Source organism: Amblyraja radiata, chromosome 6 (assembly GCF_010909765.2).
Source record: "Amblyraja radiata isolate CabotCenter1 chromosome 6, sAmbRad1.1.pri, whole genome shotgun sequence".
In the NCBI taxonomy this organism is placed as follows: domain Eukaryota; kingdom Metazoa; phylum Chordata; class Chondrichthyes; order Rajiformes; family Rajidae; genus Amblyraja; species Amblyraja radiata.
In genome coordinates this window covers 50,588,794-50,614,305 of record NC_045961.1, presented here as the reverse complement: position 1 = coordinate 50,614,305, position 25,512 = coordinate 50,588,794, and the positions used below count along the sequence as shown (strand labels likewise).

The following is a 25,512-nucleotide window of genomic DNA, read 5'->3' as shown; positions in this document are numbered from 1 at the left end:
GGGGTTTGGATAGGCAGGTTGTTTGACAAAGGCCAGGGGTGAAGTTTTTGATCTTTTATATACCAAAGTTTTTTTTTAAGCAGTGCTCATTCCTGAAGTATTTTGAATTAGCCATTCGCTACATTTTGACTCACAAATGAGTTGACCTTGTGAAATGTGTTTAACTATAACTCCCACCTTGTGCTCCCACAGTTAATAATAATAATGGATAGGATTTATATAGCGCCTTTCTAGAATACTCAAGGCGCTTTACATCGCATTATTCATACATTCCTCAGTCACACTCGGTGGTGGTGAGCTACTTCTGTAGCCACAGCTGCCCTGGGGCAGACTGACGGAAGCGTGGCTGCTAATCTGCGCCTACGGCCCCTCCGACCACCACCAATCACTCACACACATTCACACACAGGCAAAGGTGGGTGAAGTGTCTTGCCCAAGGACACAACGACAGTATGCACTCCAAGCGGGATTCGAACCGGCTACCTTCCGGTCGCCAGCCGAACACTTAGCCCATTGTGCCATCTGTCAGCCCAACAGTTAGAGACTGTTAACAGACAAAGTGCTGGAGTAACACAGCCGGTCAGGCAGCATTTCTGGAGAAAAAGGATGGGTGACGTTTCGGGTCAGGATCCTTCTTCAGACTGAAATTGGGGAGGGAACTAGAGGTAGGAAAAGGCCAGAGCTGGGCAGGCAACGGATGACCATGGAAGCGTAGAGCCAATAATAGCCCGTTGTTGGCTGGGGAAATAGGTGGTATAACGAAGGGATACGAATATGCAAAATGTGGAACTTGTAGAATGACTATGGTGGGGGAGGGGAGGGAGAGGGATTGCAAGGGTTACTTGAAATTAGAGAAGACTGTTACCTTTACAGTTAATAGCAGGAGCATTTTTATGACTGTATACAGGCGAAAGTGAGGGGGTCTTCTTCTTCTTATCGAGTCCACACACAAGATTAGAAGTTGTTCAGCCAGAGCTGAACACACTTCTCGGCATCTGCACAATGGTGTCTGTCTTGCGCTTCTTGTGCTTCTTGTGCGTGGTGGTGGAAAGATTGGTTGAAACAGGGCCGCGACGTGAACGCTCTTTCCTTGGCGGGGGGGTAAGAAGGCTAGACCTGTGAGGAAATTGGACCTTTTTTATGCCCAATGGTTCAACTGTACATAAACTGAGCGCTCTTTATGGGAGCTCAGGAAAAAATAAAGGAAGAAGTGGGCAACACGGCCATACAGCACCAGAGATCCGGGTTCAATCCTAACCTCGGGTGCTGGCTGTGTAGAGTTTGCGCGTTCTGTCTGTGCTACGGTTTCCTCCCACATTCTAAAGATGTGCAGGTTTGTAGGTTAATTGGCTGCTGTGAATTGTGCCCAGTGTTTAGGATAGAACAAGTGTACGGGGATCACTGGTCGGCATGGACACAGTGTTTCCACAATGTATCACGAAACTAAACTAAACTAACGTTGCTCATATTATAGCAACAATGAAATCGGCGCTAGCCTTAGTTACATTGTGAGAAATCTAATTGCCTTACCAAGACCAAAAGCATTACAAACTGGAGGAGTTTTCAAGAAAACTAGAAGATATAGTCCTTGACATTACCCTATCTATGGAATAGATACCCTATCTATGGAGTCTCTTATGGAGTAGGGGATTCAAGAACCAGAGGACATAGGTTTAAGATGAGGGGGGGAAAGATTTAATAGGAACCCGAGGGGTGACATTTTTACACAATAGGTGGTAGGTATATGGAACTAGCTGCCAGAGGGGGTAGTTGAAGCAGGTACTATCACAAATTTGAAAAAAAACATTTGGACAGGTACATAGATAGGAAAGGTTCAGAGGGATATGGGCCAAATGCTGACAGGTGGGACCAGTGTGAATGGGGCATGTTGGTCGGTGTGGGCAAGTTGGGCCAAAGTGGCTGTTTCCGCACTGTATGACTCTTTGGCTATATATCAATCAATGAAAACTGTATCCATATGTTGGATGAAAAAAAATTGCATGCAAAGTATTTAGCATTTTCAGGTAAAAAGCAGTGTTTTTTAGAACCTTCCTGTAATAAATATTATTTTAGAAATAGTGCTACGTAATCATAAAAATGTTGTTCAATCAATTTTAATCAGGTTGAACTTGCCTCTGAAAATACTTATCAGTATCTCTGTTGCTGAACAAGCTTTGAATGCAGGTGGTGTAATATTATCTTTTTTCCCCTCAGGGTTGTGGGAGAGCGATACCGCAGAGAGATGTTGGCACATGGTGGTGGAAAAGTACCTATGTTCATGGTGGAAGGTAAAACAAAATCTTGGTTAATTTTGTTTCCACATCACTCTGTTGTTTTACTGTACAATATCCAGGCTGTTGATTTTTCAGTTTATCTGGGGACAAGCTGTACGTTCAGTTGTTGAAAACACACAATCAGAATGGCTTTCCAATCTTCATTGGAGTCGGAGGAAAGGTTATCTCAGGCAGGACGGCTGGGGCGGCATGATAGCGCAGCGGTAGAATTGCTGCACTACAGTGCCAGAGACCCTGGTTGATCCTGACTACGTGTCCGGTCTGCATGGAGTTTGTGCGATCTCCCTGTGACCGCGTGGGCTTTCTCTGGGTACTCTGGTTCCCTCCCACACTCCAAAGATTTGTAGGTTAATTGGTTTCGGTAAAATTGTAAATTGTGCCTAGTGTGTGGTGATAGTGTTCGTGTATGGGGATCACTAGTTGGCGCAGAAGGACCTGTTTCTGCGCTGTTTCTCAAACTAAACTAAACATCTTGGACATGCAGAGACCTCTTATCTTGGGCTTTGTGCTGTCCATCTCAGTTGTTTTACTGCATTTCAATTTGTAGACCGTGTAAACAAAGTTTTCAGCAATTCTGGACGTTGACGAGGAAACCCAGAATGTGAAATGATTTATTTTATTTTATCCTTCACAAATTAATATGCTGACAAATGGTAATGTTTTGCAAATCATAAAGTGCTGGAAGAACTCAGCAGGTCGGGCACGCGCTGTAACACTTTGGGATTTCGATCTATTTATTTTATAAATTTCATATTTTGTTACTAATGTGAGTTCAAATTCAGTTTAAAAAAAAAAAAAAAAAAAGACAAATCCAAAACATGAATCTTTTCAAGTTTTGGCAGTCAAGCAAAGAACATGAAAGCAGAGCCATCAAATGTGTACTTTTACAAATCAGTTTGCCATATCTAATTTCATGGCCATTTGCATCCTTAATATAAGAATAGTTTTCATTCAGCGAAAGGGCACTATAAACAATGTGGTTGCTGTGTGCTCCCCCGCAAGTTTGAAAGGGGTTCTGATTCAAGACAGTAAACTATGATCAAAGCCTGCTGTCTGTTTACCGAGCCAAACAAATGGTGTCCGTCTCTGGCTCCTTTTCTCTGAGACTTTGTGAGTACCTCTCTTTTTCCCTTTATTCTTTTCTGAAGTATGATGTTCTGAATTGTTAGTTCAAAAAGATCTTTGACTTCCAACAACTAAGATGCCATCAGGCTATCTGACTACCAGATTCTAAAATTCATGCGTACAGCACATGAAGAAGTAAAAAGTGCATGCTTAATCAATGTGTAAATATTTTGCTGGGTGACGTTTTGAATATCCACAGAGCTGAGGGATAAGATTTAGTTTAGTTTAGCGATTTAGCGTGGAAACAAGCCCTTTGTCCCACGACTTCCGCACCGACCAGTGATCACCCCGTACACTAGTTCTATCCTACACTCTTGGGACAATTTACAGAAGCCAAGTGACCTAAAAACCTGTACGTCTTTGGAATGTAGAAGGAAACCGGAGCCCCCGGAGAAAACTCACGGGGTCACAGGAAAAACGTGCAAACTCCAAACAGACAGCATCCGCAGTCAGGATCGAACCCAGGTCTCTGGCACTGTCAGGCAGCAACTCTACCGCTGCGCCACTGTGCCGCCCAGATGAAATACAGTTTTTTGAAAAGTTAATTACCCTGTATTTTAAAAATATTAATTTGAAAGAATTGCAATAGTTGATTTTTTTTTAAATATGCCAGGTGTTTCTGTTGAACTATAATGGGTAATGTTTAGGGGCACAGTTTACCACAGACAATGGCGGATGCCTGAAACGTGCTGCCAGGGATGGTGATGGAGGCAGATATAATAGAGACATTTAAGAGGCTTTTAGATGGGCGCATGGATATGCACAGAATGCAACGATATGGAACACGTGCACACAGAGGAGATTAGTTTAATTTTGCATCGTGTTTGGCATGGATAATGTGGGCCGAACGGCCTATGCTGTCAGTCCTGTTCAGATATAGGTACAACCTGTTCCTCTGATAGAGGTCACATCTCCCTTTAAAATAGTCCCAGCGATCCAGGAACCTAACGCCTGCACCATCCCATCAACTACACATTCATCTGACCTATCTTTCTATTGCTCTGTTCAATATTTATTCTTCAAATACTATGCTGGAGCAGATCACTGGGTCAATATTATGTTAGTATTTGTGTGCACAGGCTTACAGTCGTATTTTCCACTTTATGTCAATGACTAGAGTTCAAAGGTGCTTTAGTGGCTGTTAAGTGCTTTAGGATATTCTAAAATTGTGAAAAGGTTCACATAAATGCAGATTCTTTATTTTGCTTGTTTAAATTAGCCTTGTCCCAGGGATTCAATATTAAAAGCTTTTCCTAATCTGAGCTGTGCAATCACAGGTAAGATCTGAGTGAGGTGGAGATACAAAAGAGTCAAGAGTGTTTTATCTTCATTTGTCCTCAATTCTTACCTGCGTTTAAAAACTGCAGCTGCTGAAATCTGTTACAAAAAACAAGCAGCTGGAGGAACTCAGCAAGTCAGGCAGCATCTGTGAAGGGAAATGAACAGTTGGTGTTTCAGGCTGAGACCCATCCTCACATCCAGCATGAACTATCTTAATTTCCAACTGTTGATGTGACATCAACTCATTTCCATCTGCCATTTCCATCTGCCATGATGGTCTGGATCAACTTTGAACAAAAAACAGCACAGTAGTAGAGATGCTGCCTCACAGTATCAGACCCCAGTTCAATCCTGACCTTGGGTGCTGTCTGAATAGAGTTTGCACATTTTCCCTGTGACCGCGTGGGTTTCCTCTGTGTTATGATTTCCTTCCACATCCAAAGGCATGCAGGTTTGTAGGTTAATTGGCCTCTGTAAATTTCCCCGTCGGTAAATTCACAAGTTATAGTAGCAAGAAGGCCATGCGGCCCATCGATTCTACTCCGCCATTCGATCATCTCCTAATCCCAATTTCCTGCCTTCACCCATAAGCCTTGACAGCTGTTCTAATCAAGAATTTGTCTATCTTTGCCTTAAAAATACCCATTTTTATGGCACTGTCATGGATGATCAGCCACAATCACATTGAATGGACACATTACTCTCTCTCTCTCACCCTCTCGCCTCAGCATTCCCTGAATCATTTGGCGTTTTGCGGGGACGACTGCATCTGCGGTTCCTTCCTGTTGGGGGGAGAGCCCTGGCCCGGGGCGGCTCCTGGTCCGTTCCCTCCGTAGTTATACAGGTCCTTCTGCAGTTGTACAGGGCCCAAGTCAGACCACTACTTGGAATATTTTGTGGAATATTTTGTGCAGTTTTGGTCTCCAAGTTTGAGGAAGGACATTCTTGCTATTGAGGGAGTACAGCGTAGGTTCACAAGTTTAATTCCCGGGATGGCGGGACTGTCATATGCTGAGAGAATGGAGCAGTTGGGCTTGTATACCCTGGAATTTAGGATGAGAGGGCATCTTATTGAAACATATAAGATTATTAAGGGTTTGGACACGCAAGAGGCAGGAAACATATTTCCGATGTTGGGGGAGTCAAGAACCAGGGGCCACAGTTTAAGAATGAGGGGTAAGCCATTTAGAACAGAGATGAGGAAACACTTTTTCACACAGTTGAAGGCCAATTGGAGGCCAGTTCTCTGAATACTTTCAAGCTAGATAGGGCTCTTAAGGATAGAGGAGTCAGAAGGCAGGAACGGGGTGCTGATTGTGGATGATCAGCCATGATCACATTGAATGGCGGTGCTGGCTCGAAGGGCCGAATGGCCGACTCCTGCACCTATTGTCTATTGTATACCAGCATCTGCAGGTCCTTGTTCCTAGTCTGTAAAATAAATGGCCACAAGCGGCATTTGTTGATTGCAGAATGGAATTCGTTAATTTTATATCCCTTTACATTGAGTCGTTAAGAAAAGAATGGGAGTGCAGCACAATGATGCAGTGGTAGAGTTGCTGCCTTGCAACACCTGAGACCCAGGTTTGATCCTGACTACGGGTGCTGCCTGTACTGCCTGTAATTTGCATGTTCGCCCTGTGCCTGTGTGGGTGCTCCGATTTTCTTCCACATCCCATAGATGTGCTGGTTTGTAGGTTAATTGGCTTCCGTAAATTGTCCCCAGTGGGCAGGGTAATATAGAATGAATGTACGGGTGATTGTTGGTCAGCACAGACTTGGTGGGCCGAAAGGCCTGTTTCCATGCTGTACCTCTAAACTGAACTAAATATAATTTTCAAAAAGTATCTAATGGGCCAGTCCCACTTGGTGACTTTTTGGGCGACTACCGGCGTCATTGACTGATGTATCAGGGTCGCCGAAAGATTTTGGACATTTCAAAATCCAGCGGCGAAAAAAAAATGTTGGGACACTGGAGGAATCACCGCGCGTCAATACGTCATCACGCCGCATCACGCCACAACTTTTTCGGCGACCTGATACGTCAGTCAATGATGCCGGCAGTCGCCGAAAAAAATCGCCACGTTGGACAGGCCCTTAACCAGATTTAAGTGGGAAGCACATTTTGTCTTTTCTGATATTAGTTTTTGCTTTTAATCTGTTGCTGTGCGTGTAAAGAGTGCGTGTCATATAATTTCATATTAAAAATGCAGATTAAATACTTCTACATTTCAACTCTTAATCTGTCGTTGCCCTAGCAAGAAAGAAGAACCTGAATAAGGAAGAAAATAACTGCTCATGGAGTGCTTTGCACTTCATAAAGTTTTATGATGTGTAATTATTTTAGCCAGCAGCAACATTAATAAAGTATTCCAGGTTAATAAGAAATGGTTTCCATAGAATAACTTTTTAGAAACAAAAAACTGCCGATGCTTGTTTACACCAAAGAAAGACACAAAGTGCTGGACTAACTCAGCAGATCAGGTAGCATCTCTGGAGAAAAATAATGGATGACATTTTGGGACGGGACGCTTCTTTGGACTGTTGGTTAACATTTCATGGCGTGACTCTGCTTTGAACTGCTCCACAAAAATAAGTTTTTAGCTTTGTAGTTGTGTTCTGTTCTACCTCGATAAGGAGGATGAGAGTTACCTTTTGCAGATGACTGTTGTGAGTCACTGAGTTGGTCCAGTTCCAAAATGCTTTTTGTAGCTTCTTCCGGTCGAGGGGGCTAATTTGCTGAACTGTGGCATTGCATAAATGGCAGAGTCTTGATTTCCAAAGTCTTGATTGTTAGGGTGTGGTATTGTGTAGAAAAGCGGGTTGGCTGAAGAGTTCCGGATGTTGCTTCCTCTTCAGTGAATTTCTCAGTGTGACTTGAATCTTGGTCTCCAAGTGTGTACATATGCAGACATCATGTACGTTGCATATTTGTTGACTGAGGTTTGTAGTCATACAGCATGGGAGCAGGTGCTTAAGCTCAACTTGTCTATGCCGAGAAAGATGGCATCAGAAAGATGACCCGTTTATATCAATGGTGGAGAGGGTCAAGAGCTCCAAATTCCTGGGCGTGCATATCTCTCAAGATCTCTCCTGGTACGAGAACACTGGCGCAGTAAGACAGCAAGTCTACCGCTGCGCCACCGTGCCGTCCAGTCCTTTCAGTTTATGGAGTTGAAAATATTTGCAAATCCTGAAAAAGATCTGTATTGTGCACAAGACATTGGTGAGATCACATTTAGAGTATTGTGTTCAGTTTTGGTCACCATGTTATAGGAAAGATGTTGTTAAGCTGGAAAGGGTACGGAGAAGATTTGCGAGGATGTTGCCAGGACTTGCAGGCCTGAGCTATTGGGAGAGGTTGAGCAGGCTATGACTTTATTCCTTGTATTACAGGAGGATGAGGGGTGACCTTATAGAAGTGTGTGTACATAGAAACATAGAAAATAGGTGCAGGAGTAGGCCATTCGGCCCTTTGAGCCTGCACCGCCATTCAATATGATCATGGCTGATCATCCAACTCAGTATCCTGTACCTGCCTTCTCTCCATACCCCCTGATACCTTTAGCCACAAGGGCCACATCTAACTCCCTCTTAAATATAGCCAATGAACTGGCCTCAACTACCTTCTGTGGCAGAGAATTCCAGAGATTCACCACTCTCTGTGTGAAAAATGTTTTTCTCATCTCGGTCGTAAAGGATTTCCCCTTTATCCTTAAACTGTGACCTCTTGTCCTGGACTTCCCCAACATTGGGAACAATCTTCCTGCATCTAGCCTGTCCAACCCCTTAAGAATTTTGTAAGTTTCTATAAGATCCCCCCTCAAACTTGTGAATAATAGGGTAAATGCACAGTCTTTTTCCCAGAGTAGGGGAATCGAGAACCAGAGGACATGGGTTTAAGGTGAGGCGGGGAAATATTTAATAGGAACACGAGGGGCAATGTTTTTACACAAAGGGTGATTGGTATTTGGAATGAGCCACCATAGGAGGTAGTTGAGGCACGCACTATCACGATGTTTAAAAAAACATTTGGACAGGTATATGGAAAGGAAAGGTTTAGAGGGATATGGGCCATAAGCTGGCAGGTAGGAAGGACTAGTATAGATGTGCATGTTGGTTGGCATGGACAAGTTGGGCTGAAAGGCCTGTTTTCCACGCTGCGTGACTCTAGTGATTGGTGTTGGTACTTTTCTTGGTTCATCACTGTGACATTCCCTTGCCTATTGGTTCTCATGGTGAGTGCAACCTGTAACAAGTCTCAAGTGTTGACTCAACTCAATTTTAGCCCATCAGATGGTATTTCTGAATTTCCCCCTCCCTACGAGTCACTTTTTTTCCTCTCTCCATCTCCAAGTTGTTCAAGTTCTCTACTTCTGCTCATCCCCCTCTCTTTCCCTCCTCCCCTCCTGTCTGCCCTGCATAGTTAATAGCTAGGGCTACACGGATAACCACTGCTGACATGCATTTTTCATTTTTACTATAATTGACCTAATTACTGTGGAACATGGGACTTGTGGACTAGGCTTCTGAGTTGTCTGATATTAGCTGATTTGCAGGCCTTGCTTGCACTCCGTATTGATGCTGATTGGGATTTTAGAATACTGTGGGGGTTTTTAAATGCTAAAACAATTATCTAGGTTTAATTAGGTAAAAATGCTTATACTCCTTGCCGTACAATGCAGCTTTCTATTACTATAACTCTAAACAAAATGACTGCTGTTTGGGCAAAAATGAGTTAAAGTTCTGTGGCTGTTGAAAATAAAAGTGTGACCTTATCAGTTACCCAAGGAAATCTACAGTGAAAGTTTCATGTTCAGAGTGGGTGGGGGGAGGGTTAGCCTCTCTCTTGACCCTTGGATCATTTGTCATTATCTACTTGGATCAGAGATCCTCATTGCTAAGGGCAACAAAGTGGAAAATGGCAGCCTTTGCAATCAGCTGCCATAGTAACAATCTTCCATCTTTAATAACTACATAGCTTCACTGGGCACAACTTCTAACGTTTAGCTTTCAAGTTTCTAAAATCAAGATTGTGTTTAATCAGCTGCACTATGTTCCAGAATTTTATTATAAATTTGTATGTACATTTTATTTTTATGGAATACTGGCTTTTTTTTTTTGAATTATCATTTATACTGGATTTTGAAGTATTTGCCATGGTTTATAGTTTTCTGAATTTATGTTTGCTGGGTTAATGGTTTTTTTTTTTGGAGGATTGCACAATCTTGTTCAAGTTTATAGATATATTCTGTTGAACCCATAAATGAAAATGTTTATTTAAAAATGTTTTGACATTTGGCTGGCCAATGATTATGATGGCATTAATCCTGCTTTGAGGAATGTAATAAAAAAAATACCCAAACATCCAAAATTAACATCCAGTACGTATTTTTATTTTAGCTTTCTAGAAATGAAAGGAATCAATGTTGTTATTAATATAGAAACAATCTGAACTTTTACTTTAGTTTATTATTGTCACCTGTACTGAGGTCCAGTGAAAAGCTTTTGTTGTGTGCTTTTCCAGTCAACGGAAAGACTATACATGTTTACAATGAAGCCGTCCACGGTGTACAGATACAGGATAAAGGGAATAACATTTAGTGCAAGATAAAGTCCGATTAAAGATGGTTCGAGTGTCTCCAAGTAGAAAATAGCTTAGATCCACTCTCCTAGTTGTTGAGAGAATGGTAGGATGGTTAGGTTATAAATAGAGCCATCTTAAAGTAGAAGTTTCTGTTGTAGAGGTCGTCTGGTGGGAGGGGGAGGGGGGTGTGGAAAAGCGGTAGAGCTGCTGCCTTACAGCGTCAGTGACCCGTGTTCGATCCTGACTACGGGTACTATGTGTACAGAGTTTAAAATTTACGGAGTAAAAATGAAAAAAAATGAAAGCAATAAAATGCGTTCAGATTTGTGCTTCAGTGATTGCTGTTTAGTTACATTGAAAGCATTCTGAACTTTCTGACTCATTGATGCACAGGCATCTTTTATCTGAGTCTCTGCTTTAAAATACACTAATAATGTACTAACGCCACTTACTCAAATATTTGTGAATAGTTTTGTTTGAAATATGTTCATATATCATCTGTTCTTCAATCCTTCATCTTCTTGCGTATGGCGTGCACAGCCTATAGTTGTAGAACAACTTGTTCTATTTGATCTTATTTGATTGTGCATACTGGGTTGATTGCATTAGTCGAAACAGGGCGGACCACGTCAATCTCCCACTCCCTTCAATCCTTAAACTATCTTGTCAGCATAACACGAGTTGTTGACCATCTTCAAAGCTAATCGTTTCATCTGGAAGATGTAGTTCACATTCCAGTGATAGTGTTCCATGCTTGCTTAATATTTAAACCCACAGTTGGAAAATAATAAATTAAAGATACAATTTTAACTTAAAATGTTCTCCCTGCAATAAAATCATGCGTTTAACATATTTCATGATATACGCCATGAAACGTTTTAAGTACCACTCATATTAAATATATTCAAGCACAAGGCCAATAACTTTGCATCTAATTGTTTGTGAAAAATATATTAAAAGAGTAATGGTGGTTGGAAATGGTTTGTGGCACAAAATGGGTTCATGATTGTTCATCTGTGGGTTGTTCGTGGCTACTGACATTTGGTTTCATTTACATCTAAATACAATTACTCGGGTTGAGAAAATGTGCTTTGCATTATTTACAGAATTTTTAAGAGCCAAAACAGACACACATTTACTGTGCATTTTGCAAGTCAACCCGTTTTTTTAAACTATATTTTCCCATGTAAACGGTGGATTGTTGAGTTTGCAGCAAGTTTAGATGATTAATTAGCTCGCTCGTTGCTTATGCGGAGTTGCTGCACTTCAAAGGATAAAACGTTTGCTCTACAGTAGCTCCAGGCAAAGGCATGTCACTCTAGCTATGGGAACCTACATTCTAATCTAAAGTGCATTATGATGCATTATAGTTAGCCACAGTCGTCCAAATTCACATATTACCATGTTGGATCAGTTCCTACAGAAACCCATAAGGAAATTTCCAAGAAAAGATGCAGTGAAATAAAGTGTTGAGGAAACTCTTTCATTTTGTTTTAAGCTGGAGCAACTCAGCGGGTCAGGCAACATCTCTGGAGAAAAAGTATAGATGGCATTTCAGACCTCTCTTCAGATCTTCTACAGGTCTGAAGAAAGGTCTCAACTCAAAACATCACCTAATCATTTTCTCCAGAGAAGCTGCCTGGCCCACTGAGATACTACAGCTTTTTGTGTCTATCTTAGGGTAAACCGCCATCCCAGTTTAGGGTTATTATCCCAGTCGCTACTATCTACTAGTCCTGAGCTACTATCTATCTCCTGGAGACCGTATCTTTGACCTGACTTTACTGGACTTTAGCTTGCACCAGATGTTATTCAAGTGATTCCCTTCATCGTGCATCTGTACACTGTGGACCGCTCGATTGGAATGATGTATTGTCTTCCACTGACAGCATGGAACAAAAGCTTTTCGCTGTATCTCGGTACGTGTGACAATAAACAAATCAAAACTAAACTGGAGATACATGGCGGAAATAGGCCCCTCTGCCCCCAGAGTCCACACCAACCAACGATTCTCCAAACACTAGAAACATAGAATTGTTTAAGAAGGAACTGTAGATGCTGGAAAATCAAAGGTACACAAAAATGCTGGAGAAACTCAGCGGGTGCAACAGCATCTATGGAGCGAAGGAAATAGGCAACGTTTCAGGCCGAAACGTTGCCTATTTCCTTCGCTCCATAGATGCTGTTGCACCCGCTGAGTTTCTCCAGCATTTTTGTGTACACTAAAAACATATAAAATAGTTGCAGGATTACGCCATTTGGCCCTTCAAGCCAGCACCGCCATTCAATATGATCATGGCTGATCATCCAGAATCAGTACCCTGTTCCTGGCCTACACTGCCTTCTCTGGCAGAGAATTCCACAGATTCACAACTCTGGCTGAAAATGTTTTCCCTCATCTCAGTCCTAAATGGCCTACCCCTTATTCTTAAACTGACCCCTGGTTCTGGACTCTCCCAACAGTGGGAACATTTTTTCTGCATCTAGCTTGTCCAATCCCTTAAGAATTTTATATTTTTCTATAAGATATCCTCTCATCCTTCTAAATTCCAGTGAATATAAGCCCAGTTGATCCATTCTTTCATCATATGTCAGACCCGACATCCCGGGAATTAACCTGGTGAACCTACGCTGCACTCCCTCAATAGCAAGAATGTCCTTCCTCAAATTAGGAGACCAAAACTGCACACAATACTCCAGGTGCGGTCTCACCAGAGTCCTGTACAACAGCAGTAAGACCTCCTTGATCCTAGACTCAAATCCTCTCGCAATTATGCCATTAGCTTTCTTCACTGCCTTCTGTACCTGCATGCTTACTTTCAGTGACTGATTGATGTACAAGCACACCCAGGTCTCATTGCACCTCCCCTTTTCCTAATCTGACACCATTCAGATAATAATCTGCCTTCCTGTTCTTGCCACCAAAGTGGATAACTTCACATTTATCCACATTCTTCTGCATTGCCATGCATCTGCCCACTCACCCAACCTATCCAAGTCACCCTGCAGCCTCATAGCATTCTCCTCGCAGCTCACACTCCCACCCGGCTTTGTGTCATCTGCAAATTTGGAGATGTTGTAATTAATTCCTTTGTCTAAATCGCTAATATATATTGTAAATAACTGGGGTCCCAGCACCGAGCCTTGCGGCACCCCCCCCCCCCAGTCACTGCCTGACATCCTACTCTTTGCTTCCTGTCTGCCAACCAGTTCTCTATCCATGTCAATACCCTACCCCCAATACCATGTGCTCTAATTTTGCACACTAATCTCTTGTGTGGGACCTTGTCAAAGGCTTTTTGAAAGTGCAGATACACCACATCCACCGGCTCTCCCTTTCCATTCTACTTATTGCATCCTCAAATTCCAGAAGATTAGTCGAGCATGATTTCTCCTTCATAAATCTATGATTACTTTGACCGATCCTGTCACTGCTTTACAAATGCAAAATCACTCGTCGTACCCACTACAGAAGGTAAATAGGCACGACCGAGCACTGACGGTCGTTTCGTTGAACACCTTCGCTCAGTCCACCTCGTCCTATACAATCTCCGGTTGCTAAACGCAAATTGGAGGAACAGCACCTCCTATTTCGCTTGGGCAGCTTACAACCCACCGGTATGATTATTGATTTCTTTAACTTCAGGTAACCCTTGCTTTCCCTCGCTCTCTGTCCCTCCTCCGCTCTAGTTCTCCTACTATATTCATTGTTTGTATGTGACCTTGTCACCCTACTATGAACTATTGTACAACTCCTTGATCATCGACCTTTTCACACCTTGCATGCTCTCTGTACGCTTCCAAATCTCTAGTTTCCCCCCCCCCCCCTTGACTCTAAGTCTGAAGGGATGTATATGTGTATATTTATATGTGTGTGTGTATATGTGTGTATATGTATATATATATATATATATATATATATATATATATGTGTATGTGTGTGTATATATATGTGTATGTATGTGTGTGCGTATATATATACACACACACACACACACGTGTTTGTCTATGTAGTTTGGAGTTAGTCATCTTTAATAGCCTGATGGCTATAGGGAAGAAACTGTTCCTGAACCTGGGCGTTACAGTTTTCAGACTCCTATGTCTGGACAGATGGACTGGGCAGTGTTCACCATATTTTACAGTCATTTTACATTCAAGTTGCCGAACCAGGCTGTGATGCAACCAGTCAATATGATCTCTCCTGTACAGCTGTAAAAGTTCATGAGAGTCCTCCATGACATACCGAATCTCTGGAATCTTCTCAGGAAGAAGAGGCATTGATGGGCTTTCTTTATAATTGCATCAGTGTGCTGGGTCCAGGAAAGATTTTCAGAAATATGCATGGGAAGAAAGTACAAACTCTGTACTGACATTACCCATAGTCAGGATTGAACCTGGGTCTCTGGCGCTGTAAGGCAGCAACTCTACCATTGCGCCACCGTGCCGCCCTTTGCATGGTGATGGAATTGTTATCTAACCCAGCAATAATAGCATGTTTACCTTCATAACTAGAGGAGTTGAGTATAGGAGCAAAGAGGTCCTTCTGCAGTTGTACAGGGCCCTAGTGAGACCACACCTGGAGTATTGTGTGCAGTTATGGTCTCCAAATTTGAGGAAGGACATTCTTGCTATTGAGGGAGTGCAGCGTAGGTTCATGAGGTTAATTCGTGGGATGACAGGACTGTCATATGTTGATAGAATGGAGCAGCTGGGCTTGTACACTCTGGAATTTAGAAGGATGAGAGGGGATCTTATTGAAACATAGGATTATTAAGGGTTTGTTCCCGATGTTAGGGGTATCCAGAACCAAGGGCCACAGTTTAAGAATAAGGGGCAAGCCATTTAGAACGAAGATGAAGAAAAACTTTTTCACACAGTTGTGAATCTGGAATTCTCTGCCTCAGACGGCAGTGGGGGCCAATTCTCTGGATGCTTTCAAGAGTGAGTTAGATAGAGCTCTTAGAGATAGCAGAGTCAGGGGATATGGCGAGAAGGCAGGAACAGGGTACTGATTGTGGATAATCAGCCATGATCATATTGAATGGCAGTGCTGGCTCGAAGGGCTGAATGGCCTACTCCTGCACCTATTGTCTATAGTGTTTTAGATGTACTGTTGATTGTGGTTGGAGAAGAGGAACTCGGTATTCTTGTACTACAAGTTTACAAAAGCGGTTCAGTTCAAAGGTAGACCACTAACACACCACATTTTTAACATTATTTCTTATGGAATACATTAATTTCCCTTTTGCAACCATGAAGGGGTATAAGAATCATACAGCACGGAAATAGGCCCTCAGGCTCAACTTGCCCGTGCTGTCCAAGATGCCCATCTACACTCGTCCCATATCCCTCTAAACATTTCCTATCCATGTTCTCCAGAGATTACTGTGCATTCAGAAAATATTCAGACCCCTTCACTTATTCCACATTTTGTTACGTTACAGCCTTATTTTTTAATGGATTGTTATCATCAATCTACACACAATACCCCAGAATGAAGAAACGAAAATAGGTGTTTAGAAATTTTTGCAAAGTTATTAAAAAATAAATATCTGAAATATCACATTTACATAAGTATTCAGACCCTTTGCTATGACACTCAAAATTGAGCTTAATCCTGTTTGCATTGATCATCATTGAGATGTTTCTACAACTTGATTTATATCAGGTCCCACAGTTGACAGTGCATGTCAGAGCAAAAACCAAGCCATGAAGACAAAGGAATTGTCTGTAACATCCGAGACAGGATTGTGTCGAGACACAGATCTGGGGAAGGGTATAAAACAATTACTGCAGCATTGTAGGTCCTGAAGAGCACAGTGGCTGCCGTCATTCTTAAATGGAAGAACTTTGGAACTACCAGGACTCTTCAAAGAGCTGGCCGCCTGGCCAAAGTGAGTAATTGGGTGAGAAGGGATTTGGTCAGGGACCCAAGATCCCAATGGTCACTCTGACTCTAGAGTTCCACTGTGGAGATGGGAGAACTTTCCAGAAAGACAACTATATCTGCAGCACTCCACCAATCAGGCCTTTATGATAGAGTGGCCAAACGGAAGCCACTCCTCAGTAAAAGGCACATGACAGCCTGCTTGGAGTTTGCCAAAAGGCACCTAAACAAGATTCTCTGGTCTGGTAAAACCAAGATTGAACTCTTTGTTCTGAATGCCAAGCGTCACGTCTAGTGGAAACCAGGCACCGCTCAACACCTGGCCAATACCATACCTACGGTGAAGCATGGTGGTGGCAGCATCATGCTGTGGGGATGTTTTTCAGCGGCAGGAACTGGGAGACTGGTCAAGATCGAGGGAAAGATGAACGGAGCAAAGTACAGAGAGATCCTTGATGAAAACCTGCTCCAGAGCGTTCTGGACCTCAGACTGGGGAGGAGGTTCACCTTCCAACGGGACAACGACCCTAAGCACACAGCCAAGACAACGCAGGAGTGGCTTCATGACAAGTCTGTGAATGTCTTTGAGTGGCCCGGCCAGAGCCCGGACTTTAAACCGATCGAACATCTCTGGAGGGACCTGAAAATAGCTGTGCATCGACGCTCCCCATCCAACCTGACAGAACTTGAGAGGATCTGCAGAGAAGAATGGGAGAAATTACCCAAATACAGGTGTGCCAAGCTTGTAGCGTCATACCCAAGAAGACTTGAGGCTGTAATCGCTGCCAAAGGTGCCTCAACAAAGTACTGAGTAAAGGGTCTGAATACTTATGTACATGTGATATTTCAGTTGTTTATTTTTAATTATTTTGCAAAAATTTCTAAACTCCTGATTTTGCTTTTTTATTGTGTGGTATTGTGTGTAGATTGATGATTTAAAAAAAATGTATTTAATCCATTTTAGAATAAGGCTGTAACGTAACAAAATGTGAAAAAAGTGAAGGGGTTTGAATACTTTCTGAATGCACTCACTGTATGCCAGAACTGCTGAGTTACTCCAGCACTTTGTGTCTATCTATGGTATAAACCAACATCTGTAGTTCTTTGTGTCTACCAATTTCCTCCTCTATAAACTGCTCTAATCCTGGCTCTCAGAAGTTGCCCAAACTGGAGATTGCACTTTCAGCTACCATGGGCCTAAGTGTTCGGTTTCCCTCTCCAATTCTCTGACTTACTATTTCATTTTTTCCTTTAAGACATTCTTTAAGTAAGTAAGTTTATTGGCCAAATATTCACATACAGGGAATTTGCCTTGGTGCTCCGCCCACAAGTAACAACATGACATACAGTGAGTTACGAATGACTCAGAAAACACTAAACATTAATAATAATAAAACATTAATGATGAATACAATAATACAATACAATACCTTTTATTTGTCATTTGAACCTCACATGAGGTTCAAACAAAATTTGGTTTCTGCAGCCATACAAGAAAAGAACCAAGACACACACCAACACAATTTATACAAACATCCATCACAGTGAATCTCCTCCTCACTGTGATGGAAGGCAAAGTCTTGTCTCTCCCCTGCTCTCCATTCCTCTCCCGAAGTCGAGGTCAAAGCCCCCGGAGGGCGCTAGCAAGTCCGCGGCCACTCAAAGCCACGCCGGGCGATGTAAGGCCCTGCCCCGGGTCTTGGTGTTGGAGCCCCCGGCGGGCGCTAGCAAGTCCGCGGCAAATTAAAGCCGCGCGGGCGTTGTAAGGCCCCGCTCCAGGTCACTCTCAACCCCGCAATTCGGGCGGGAGAAGTCGCCGTTGCCGGTGCCCCGCAGAGCAGTCTCCCACCGGGGTCCCGCGAGCTCCCGGTGTCACCATCCACCGGAGTCGGGTCGCAGCAGCACGCCACCACAGCTCTCCATGCTCCGAAGCTGGCCAGCTCCACGGAGGTAGGTCCGCAGCTCCACAGCTGCACAGGCTCCGTGACTTGAGCCTCCAGGTCGTTCCGGTTGGAGGCCGCTCCACGGCGCTAGGCCCCAACGGCAACGGAGACCCGAGAGGGAAAAGGTCGGGTCTCCATGCAGGGAAGAGATTTAAAAGTTTCCCCCATCCACCCCCCCCCCACCCCCCACATATACACATTTAAAAACCCGCTACAAACTAAACCCTCAACAGGACAAAAAAATAAAAAATACACGGACAGACTGCAGAGGCCGCTGCGACGTCGGTCGCGCTGCCCAACGACACCATTGATCAAGCATGTGTCCCAACAAAATACCAGATCAAAGGGAGGCCACTGATTTTTGGCTGTTGAGTAGAACAACTACTCGTGGATAAAAACTGTTTTTATGTCTGGCTGTGGCAGCTTTGACAGTCCGGAGTCGCCTTCCAGAGGGAAGTGATTCAAAGAGTTTGTGGCCAGGGTGAGAGGCGTCAGAGATGATCTTGCCCGCTCGCTTCCTGGCCCTTGCAGTGTACAGTTCATCAATGGAGGGAAGGTTGCAGCCAATAATCTTTTCTGCTGATCGGACGATTCGCTGCAGCCTCCAGGTGTCGTGCTTGGTGGCTGAGCCAAACCAGACCATGATGGAGAAGGTGAGAACAGACTCTATGATGGCCATGTAGAATTGGACCATCATTGCCTGTGGCAGATTGTGCTTCCTCAGCTGCCGCAGGAAGTACATCCTCTGTTGTGCCTTTTTGACTGTGGAGTCGATGGTAGCCCCCCACTTAAGGTCCTTGGAGATGATGGTTCCCAGGAACTTAAAAGACTCCACAGATGTGACTGTGGTGTTGATGGTGTGGGGTGGGGGGAGGGGCGGCTCTCCTAAAGTCTACACTCAGTTCCACTGTTTTAAGAGCCTTGAGCTCTAGGTTGTTGCGATGGCACCAGGACGCCAGCTGTGACAACCCTACAAAGCCTACCTCCATGTCTCTCTCGTTGGTAGGAAGGAACTGCAGATGCTTGTTTAAACCGAAGATGGGCACTAAATGCTGGAGTAATTGAGCGGGTCAGGCAGCATCTTTGGAGAACATGAACAAGCGACATTTTGGAACCCTTCTTCAGACCCAAAAAGGTTGCCTTTTCATGTCCTCCAGAGGTGCTGCCTCAACCCCAAGTTACTCCAGCACTTTGTGACATTTTTGTTGTAAACTAGCACCTGTGATTCCTGCGTTGACATTTAATCAACCTCAAGTAACGTGAGTAAAATTAACAATGGTAATGAAATCTGGCCTGCCTGTAACTACATGTTTAATTCATGAAATCAAAGGCTTACATCCTCACCAAGAGACTGGAGATACGTTCATCTTCTTCAAGGGTTTTGATCAGCATCATCTTCAATTTGTATCTCAGATAGGAATGGGAAACCTTCCATAAAGTATGGCAAAGGAGTGCCACAGAGGATAGTATGTGCTTTTGATCAGGCATCTGTCAGACTGTGTGAAAGAACTGTGTTCAAAAGGGAACTGCAGATGCTGGAATATCGAAGGTACACAAAATTGCTGGGGAAACTCAGCGGGTGCAGCAGCATCTATGGAGCGAAGGAAATAGGCGACGTTTCGGGCCAAAACCGTGTGAAAGAACTAATTGATCCCTGCTCTCAATTCAGTGTCTTTGGAGGTCTGTTTGACAAATGGTGAAGAATGTTTTATTGATGTTTGTCCCGAAATGGAACAATTAAATTTTTACTTGCAGCAGCACAACAGATATGTAAACACAGTCATCACTGGAGAAAAGGAATAGGTGACGTTTCGGGTCTGACTGAGAGTCCAAGGAGAGTTTAAAAAAATATATAATATGCCTTTTGCAGTCCCTTCGATGGTGGGATGGTCAGTACCTGTGATGGACTGGGCAGTGTTCACCTCTTTTTGCAATCTTTTTTCCTGGGCATTCGAGCTACCGAACCAATTGTCGGGTTGTCTGTTTGGGTTTAGGATTATTTTTCCTGATTTATAATCTAGGGTTTATGAACAGCAATGTTGGTCCTATCCTTGCTGTTCGCAGCTTTGGTGTTTTGTCCCTTTTAGTTGTACTTTTCCAGAGCAATATAAAGTTTTACTTTTCCACATTTTTCTTCTTTTAAGGGAATGTTTTAATTACTTGCGTTGTTCCCAATAACTTAGCCTCAAGAATCATTCTGACAGCTCTTGACTTCAAAACTGCACATTAAACTCATGATTTAGTCTCTGTGTGGGTCTGCACATTGTCCACACAGCATACTTAAGATGGTGTCTTCCATATATAGAAGCTTTTTGTGATTTGAGTGGTGAAGTGGCGCAGTTGTAAAGTTGCAGCCTTACTGTGCCAGAGACCCAGATTTGATACTGGCTACTGGTGCTGCCTGTACAGAATCTCTCCATTCTCCCTGTGACCATGTGGGTTTTCTCCAGGTGCTCCCGTTTCCTCCAAAGACGTGCAGGTTTATAGGTTAATTGGCTTCAGTAAAAAAAAAAAAAAGATTGTCCCTGGTGTGTACGATAGTATTAGTGTATGGGGTGATCGCTGATTGGTGTGGACTCGGTGGGCCGAAGAGCCTGTTTCCACTCTGTATCTCTAAAGACTAAAGAATGCAAGTGTTTCTTTAAATGAGACCCATGATTGCTAACTCTGGCAACAATGTGCATCAACGTTAAATGGGAGCAAGTGCGACTGTGTTCCCACCGATCTACATGGCAGTGTGCAAACTCCTTGTGGTCTGGGGAAGGTGGAACGGTATTGGGGAAAGTAGCCTCATTAGTAAATGTAAATCAGGGTCATGACATTCATGGGATCCCAGTGACATTTTAACCTGTTCCCCAGCATGGTACTGCCAAAGCTTTTGAAAACTACTAATGCTGCAGAAGTGTGAAGTAAATTCCTTAGCAGGACCAAGAGGAATACAAACGCTGCAGCATCAGATGTTTCTTATAATTCATTTAAAAAATACAGTCTACCGTTGTTATTACGGACCTCTTTATAACAGAGTTCAGCGATAGCGGACCAAATCTAGTGTAACCGAGACGTTTGTTTCTATTGGGAACAAAGGAGCGAATGTTTTGCGCTCACCATGTTCAGTCTTTACTCAATTTTTTGCCTCAAATTATTATTGCAGTGATTGACCATGGCTTCCAGTGTGTTCATTTTTTTTAATGTATTCAAAGTATAATGTATTTGTGTCCTTTCCTGTTTATTTAGTTTAGTTATGTTTATTGTCACGTGTACTCGGGTACAGAGAAAAGTTATTTTGCTGTGTGCTATCAAGTCAAGGGAAGGCTATACATGATTACAATCAAGCAGTCCACAGTGTACAGAAGTGTATAATGTTTAGTGCAAGATAAAGTCCTGTAAAGTCTGATTAACGATAGTCTGAGAGTATCCAATGTGGTAGATTGTGTTTTGTTTAGTGCATGTTTATTTTCTGTTTTTCCAATACTGTACATATTTATCCCCATACTCGCTTATAGTGGACAATCGGCAATAATGGATGCCATTCCTCCCTCCCTCCCATTGCAGTTTCTTTTAAACATTGCAACACCAGATATTTTGGTTGAAACTTTGGAAATGTAAAGCATTGCATCTTTTTTAAAACCATCCTGCATTTACATTTGAAATCTTTGTATCGTTTCTTATGATAATGGTGCAAAATAGAATTAATATTTGTAGAAACATAGAAAATAGGTGCAGGAGTATGCCATTCACCCTTTGTGCCAGCACTGCCATTCAATATCATCATGGCTAATTATTCCAAAATCAGTATCCCGTTCTGGCTTTTTCCCCCTTATCCCTAGATTCCCTTAGTTCTAAGAGCTAAATCTTTCTTGAAAACATTGAAATTGTGACAGTACTTAGAAAAATCAGAGCATGTTAATCAGCAACAGTATTAATACTTTGGAAAGCTGAAGGTTTCATATCATAGAATGGAAATTCTCTGAAAGCATTTAGAGTGAATAGTGATAGATAGATTTATCTATATATGAATGAACTGGTGTAAAAAACTAGATACGAGCTTGGACAGGACATGTTTGCATTTACTTCCCCAAACTTGGGCAGCACAGTGGCGCAGCGGTGGAGTCTCTGGCCTTACAGCGCCAGAGACCCGGGTTTGGTCGGGTGCTTTCTGTACTGAGTTTGTACGTTTTTCCCGTGACCTGCGTGGGTTTTCTCCAGGAATTTGTTTCCTCCCACACTCCAAAAACTTACAGGTTTGTAGGTTAATTGGCATCAGTAAAATTGTAAATTGTCCCCCGTGTGTAGGATAGCGTTAGTGTGCGGGGATTGCTGGTCAGCGCCGACTCAGTGGTCCGAAGGGGCCTGTTTCCGCACTGTTTCTCTAAACTAAACTAAACTTGTGAAAAAGGGTTACAGAGAACAAGGTTTAAAGGATAGACACAAAATGCTGGAGGGCAGCATCTCTGGAGAGAAGGGATGGGTAATGTTTCGGTTAGAGACCCTTCAGACTGGGTACGGAAAAGGGAAACGAGATATAGACGAAGAACGGTACAGATGAAGAACAATGAATGAAAGATATGCAAAAAAAGTGACGATAATAAAGGAAACAGGCCATTGTTAGCTGTTTGTTGAGTGAAAACGAGAAGTAGGGGAGGGATAGAGAGAGAGGGAATGCTGGGGCTACCTGTCATGTAGTCAGGACCGGATTTACATACAAGCTTGACAAGTTTCAGCTTAGGGCCTCGAGATCTAGGGGGGCCTCACAGAGCCCGATTCACCACCAGGTTTCATAGGCTGAAGCCTAGGGCCTCGAAATCTAGGGGGCCTCCGGCCAAGGCAGGACATCTGCCATTCAACTCTGGGCGGGCTCCCCTCTCTCTATCTCTCTCTGTCACTCTCCGTCTCTGCCTGCCATTTGTGTCCGGGCTGCCGGTACTCCGCTCTCCGCTCGCTCCTCATCCGCCGGCACGACAGGCCGCCTTGCACATGTGCACTGCTACGGCCAGCACATCCTCCCCCTTGCACATGCGCAAAACCGCGGCCAGCACATCATCGGCCGCCCTGCGCATGCGCACTGCCACGGTAACTGGTCGGCACTGGGCACTTTCTCCCTCGCTTTGAATTGTGGGAGATCTGGCCACCATTGCTGTCCGGTCGCCACCTCACCGTGACCGCTGAAAACCAACGCAGAATCACTCCCTGACCCTGGATCTGGAGTAACTCCCTGGAGTAACTCTTGCTTCTGGTTTCCTGGTCCTCCATAAATATTCTAAATGGAATTTAAACTGGAGGTGGTGGAGGGCTGAACAATAACAGCCTAATGCATTTTATCTGTTTATTTATTGTGTATATATATATGGTCTATGGTATATAAACGCACTGAAGTGTGTATGCGTGCGTGTAAGAAGCGCAGCTTTCCAGCACCTTATCGGCTGCAAATCGGTGTCAATCTGGTGGACCATTTTCCTCTAATCATGGGGGTGGGGGAATTGGGAGGGGCCTCACAAGTGGAACAGCTTAGGGCCTCTCTTCATCTTAATCTGGCCCTGCCTGCAGTGTTACTCCAGCATTTTGTGTCTATCTTTTGTTTAAACCAGCATCTGCAGTTCCTTCCTACACACAAGGTTTAAAGATTTGTTGTGCTGAAGGTAAATGTGAGGAAATGTTCTTCATTTAAAGAACACAGCATTCTTAAAACATTTATATTCCATTTTACAGTGGAAAGAACCAGTATGGAGAGGAATAGGTTTTAAAGCAGAACCATCTTTGATCATCAGTAAAATGTTATCTTCCCATGCATTAATGTTAATTTTAACACCCCTGCTGAATTTGAATCTGACTGTGACTCTATTTATATGTTCTCTGTTGTTTTTTTAAATTGTTGTCTGTAACTGTGGAACTGTGCTGCTGCCTGTCTTGGCCAGGACTCTCTTGTTAAAGAGATTTTTAATCTCAATGAGACTTATCCTGGTTAAATAAAGGTTAAATAAAAAAAAAATTAAAACAGGCTCCATTATTCTAATTTTGGATTTAAAGAAATCACCCTGGTGGTCACGTGTTATTCCATTTACTCAGATGCCAATAATGTCAAAAGAATCGAGTAAATCGAATGAGCATTTGACGGCACTGGGCCTGAATGCACTGGAGTTCAGAAGGATGAGAGAGGACCACATTGAAACTTAGCGAATAGTGCAAGACCTGGATAGAATGAATGTGGAGAGGATGTTTCCTCTAGTGGGAGAGTCTAGGACCAGAGACCATAGCCTCAGAATAAAAGGATGTATCTTTAGAAAAGAGATGAGGAGGGTGGTGAATCTGTGGAATTCATTGCCACAGACTGCTGTGGAGGCCAAGTCGATGGATATTTTTAAGACGGAGAGTGGCAGGTTCTTGATTAGTACGGATGTCAGGAGTTATGGGGAGAAGGCAGGAGAATGGGTTTGAGAGGGAAAGAGAGATCGGCCATGATTGAATGGCGGAGTAGACTTAATGGGCCGAATGGCCTAATTCTGCTCTGATAACTTATGAACATAAAAGCTTAATGCAAACAAGAAAAAAGTGATTAACCAGGGATGAAATTGCACTTGGGAAGTAGAACAGAGTAGCTAGATCTGAACTTCAAAGGAAATGATTTATATGAGATTATTTTAATAGGCTTAGTGAGCAATGCTTGAGTAAATTTGTAATTACAATCTTTTATTTGCAGATATGCTTCAGAAGAAACCTTCAATGGACGACTTTGTTGATGCCTTGGTGTCAGACCTGGATTTAAACTTTGAAACCTTCTATTTTGATTCTGAGTAATTGGAAAAGATACCTGCAGGATATTTGACTTACATGTATATCCCTGCAATAATTGCAGAATTCATAAATGCGTATGTGTATATAATGCGATTTATAAAAATAATTTCAATGTCATTGACATATTTTGTATTGATTGGAACCTAATTTAATTTTAGTTTTTATTAAAATATATGAGTTTTTGAACCGTGTGTAAAAGTTTATCAAGAGTAAAAAGTTGATGCTTTTAATTAGCTGTGTTTAATTTTCCGGAGCAGGATAAACTTATTTCCTGGACACAATTGTGTGTTATTACCAGGGCTATCAATAGCCAATAATGTGTTTGATTAACAAGTCAGCATATTAATGTTAATCATGCTTGCTACCAGGAACAATTATGCCCCCAAAATTTTATGAAAAAATGTTTTACAACACCAAACAGTGGCTGTACATGGCCGAGTATATTATCCTGATGCCCTTACTGTCTAGCACTTCTGCTCTATTGATGTCCAGCAAATGGTTTAGGTTTTATTATTATCATGTTCAATGGTTTAGTGGTGCTTTATTGCCACCCGTGTGACATGCAAATGCACAGTGAAATTATTTTCTTACACACAGTCAGTAGAG

General features: G+C 42.9%; 1 protein-coding gene across 2 annotated transcripts in view; it reads left to right on the top strand.

Annotated features, from left to right (window-relative positions):
* The window catches only part of LOC116974381 (mitochondrial intermediate peptidase), a 78,874-nt gene extending 53,738 nt beyond the window's left edge, over positions 1-25,136 (top strand). For both annotated transcript variants that reach the window (XM_033022764.1, XM_033022766.1), the window contains 2 exons: positions 2,215-2,288; positions 24,812-25,136. In XM_033022764.1, the coding sequence (XP_032878655.1) occupies positions 2,215-2,288; positions 24,812-24,909 (172 nt within the window). In that variant the 3' untranslated portion in view covers positions 24,910-25,136. The remainder of the gene's footprint in view (positions 1-2,214; positions 2,289-24,811) is intronic.
* The last annotated feature ends 376 nt before the right edge of the window (positions 25,137-25,512 follow it).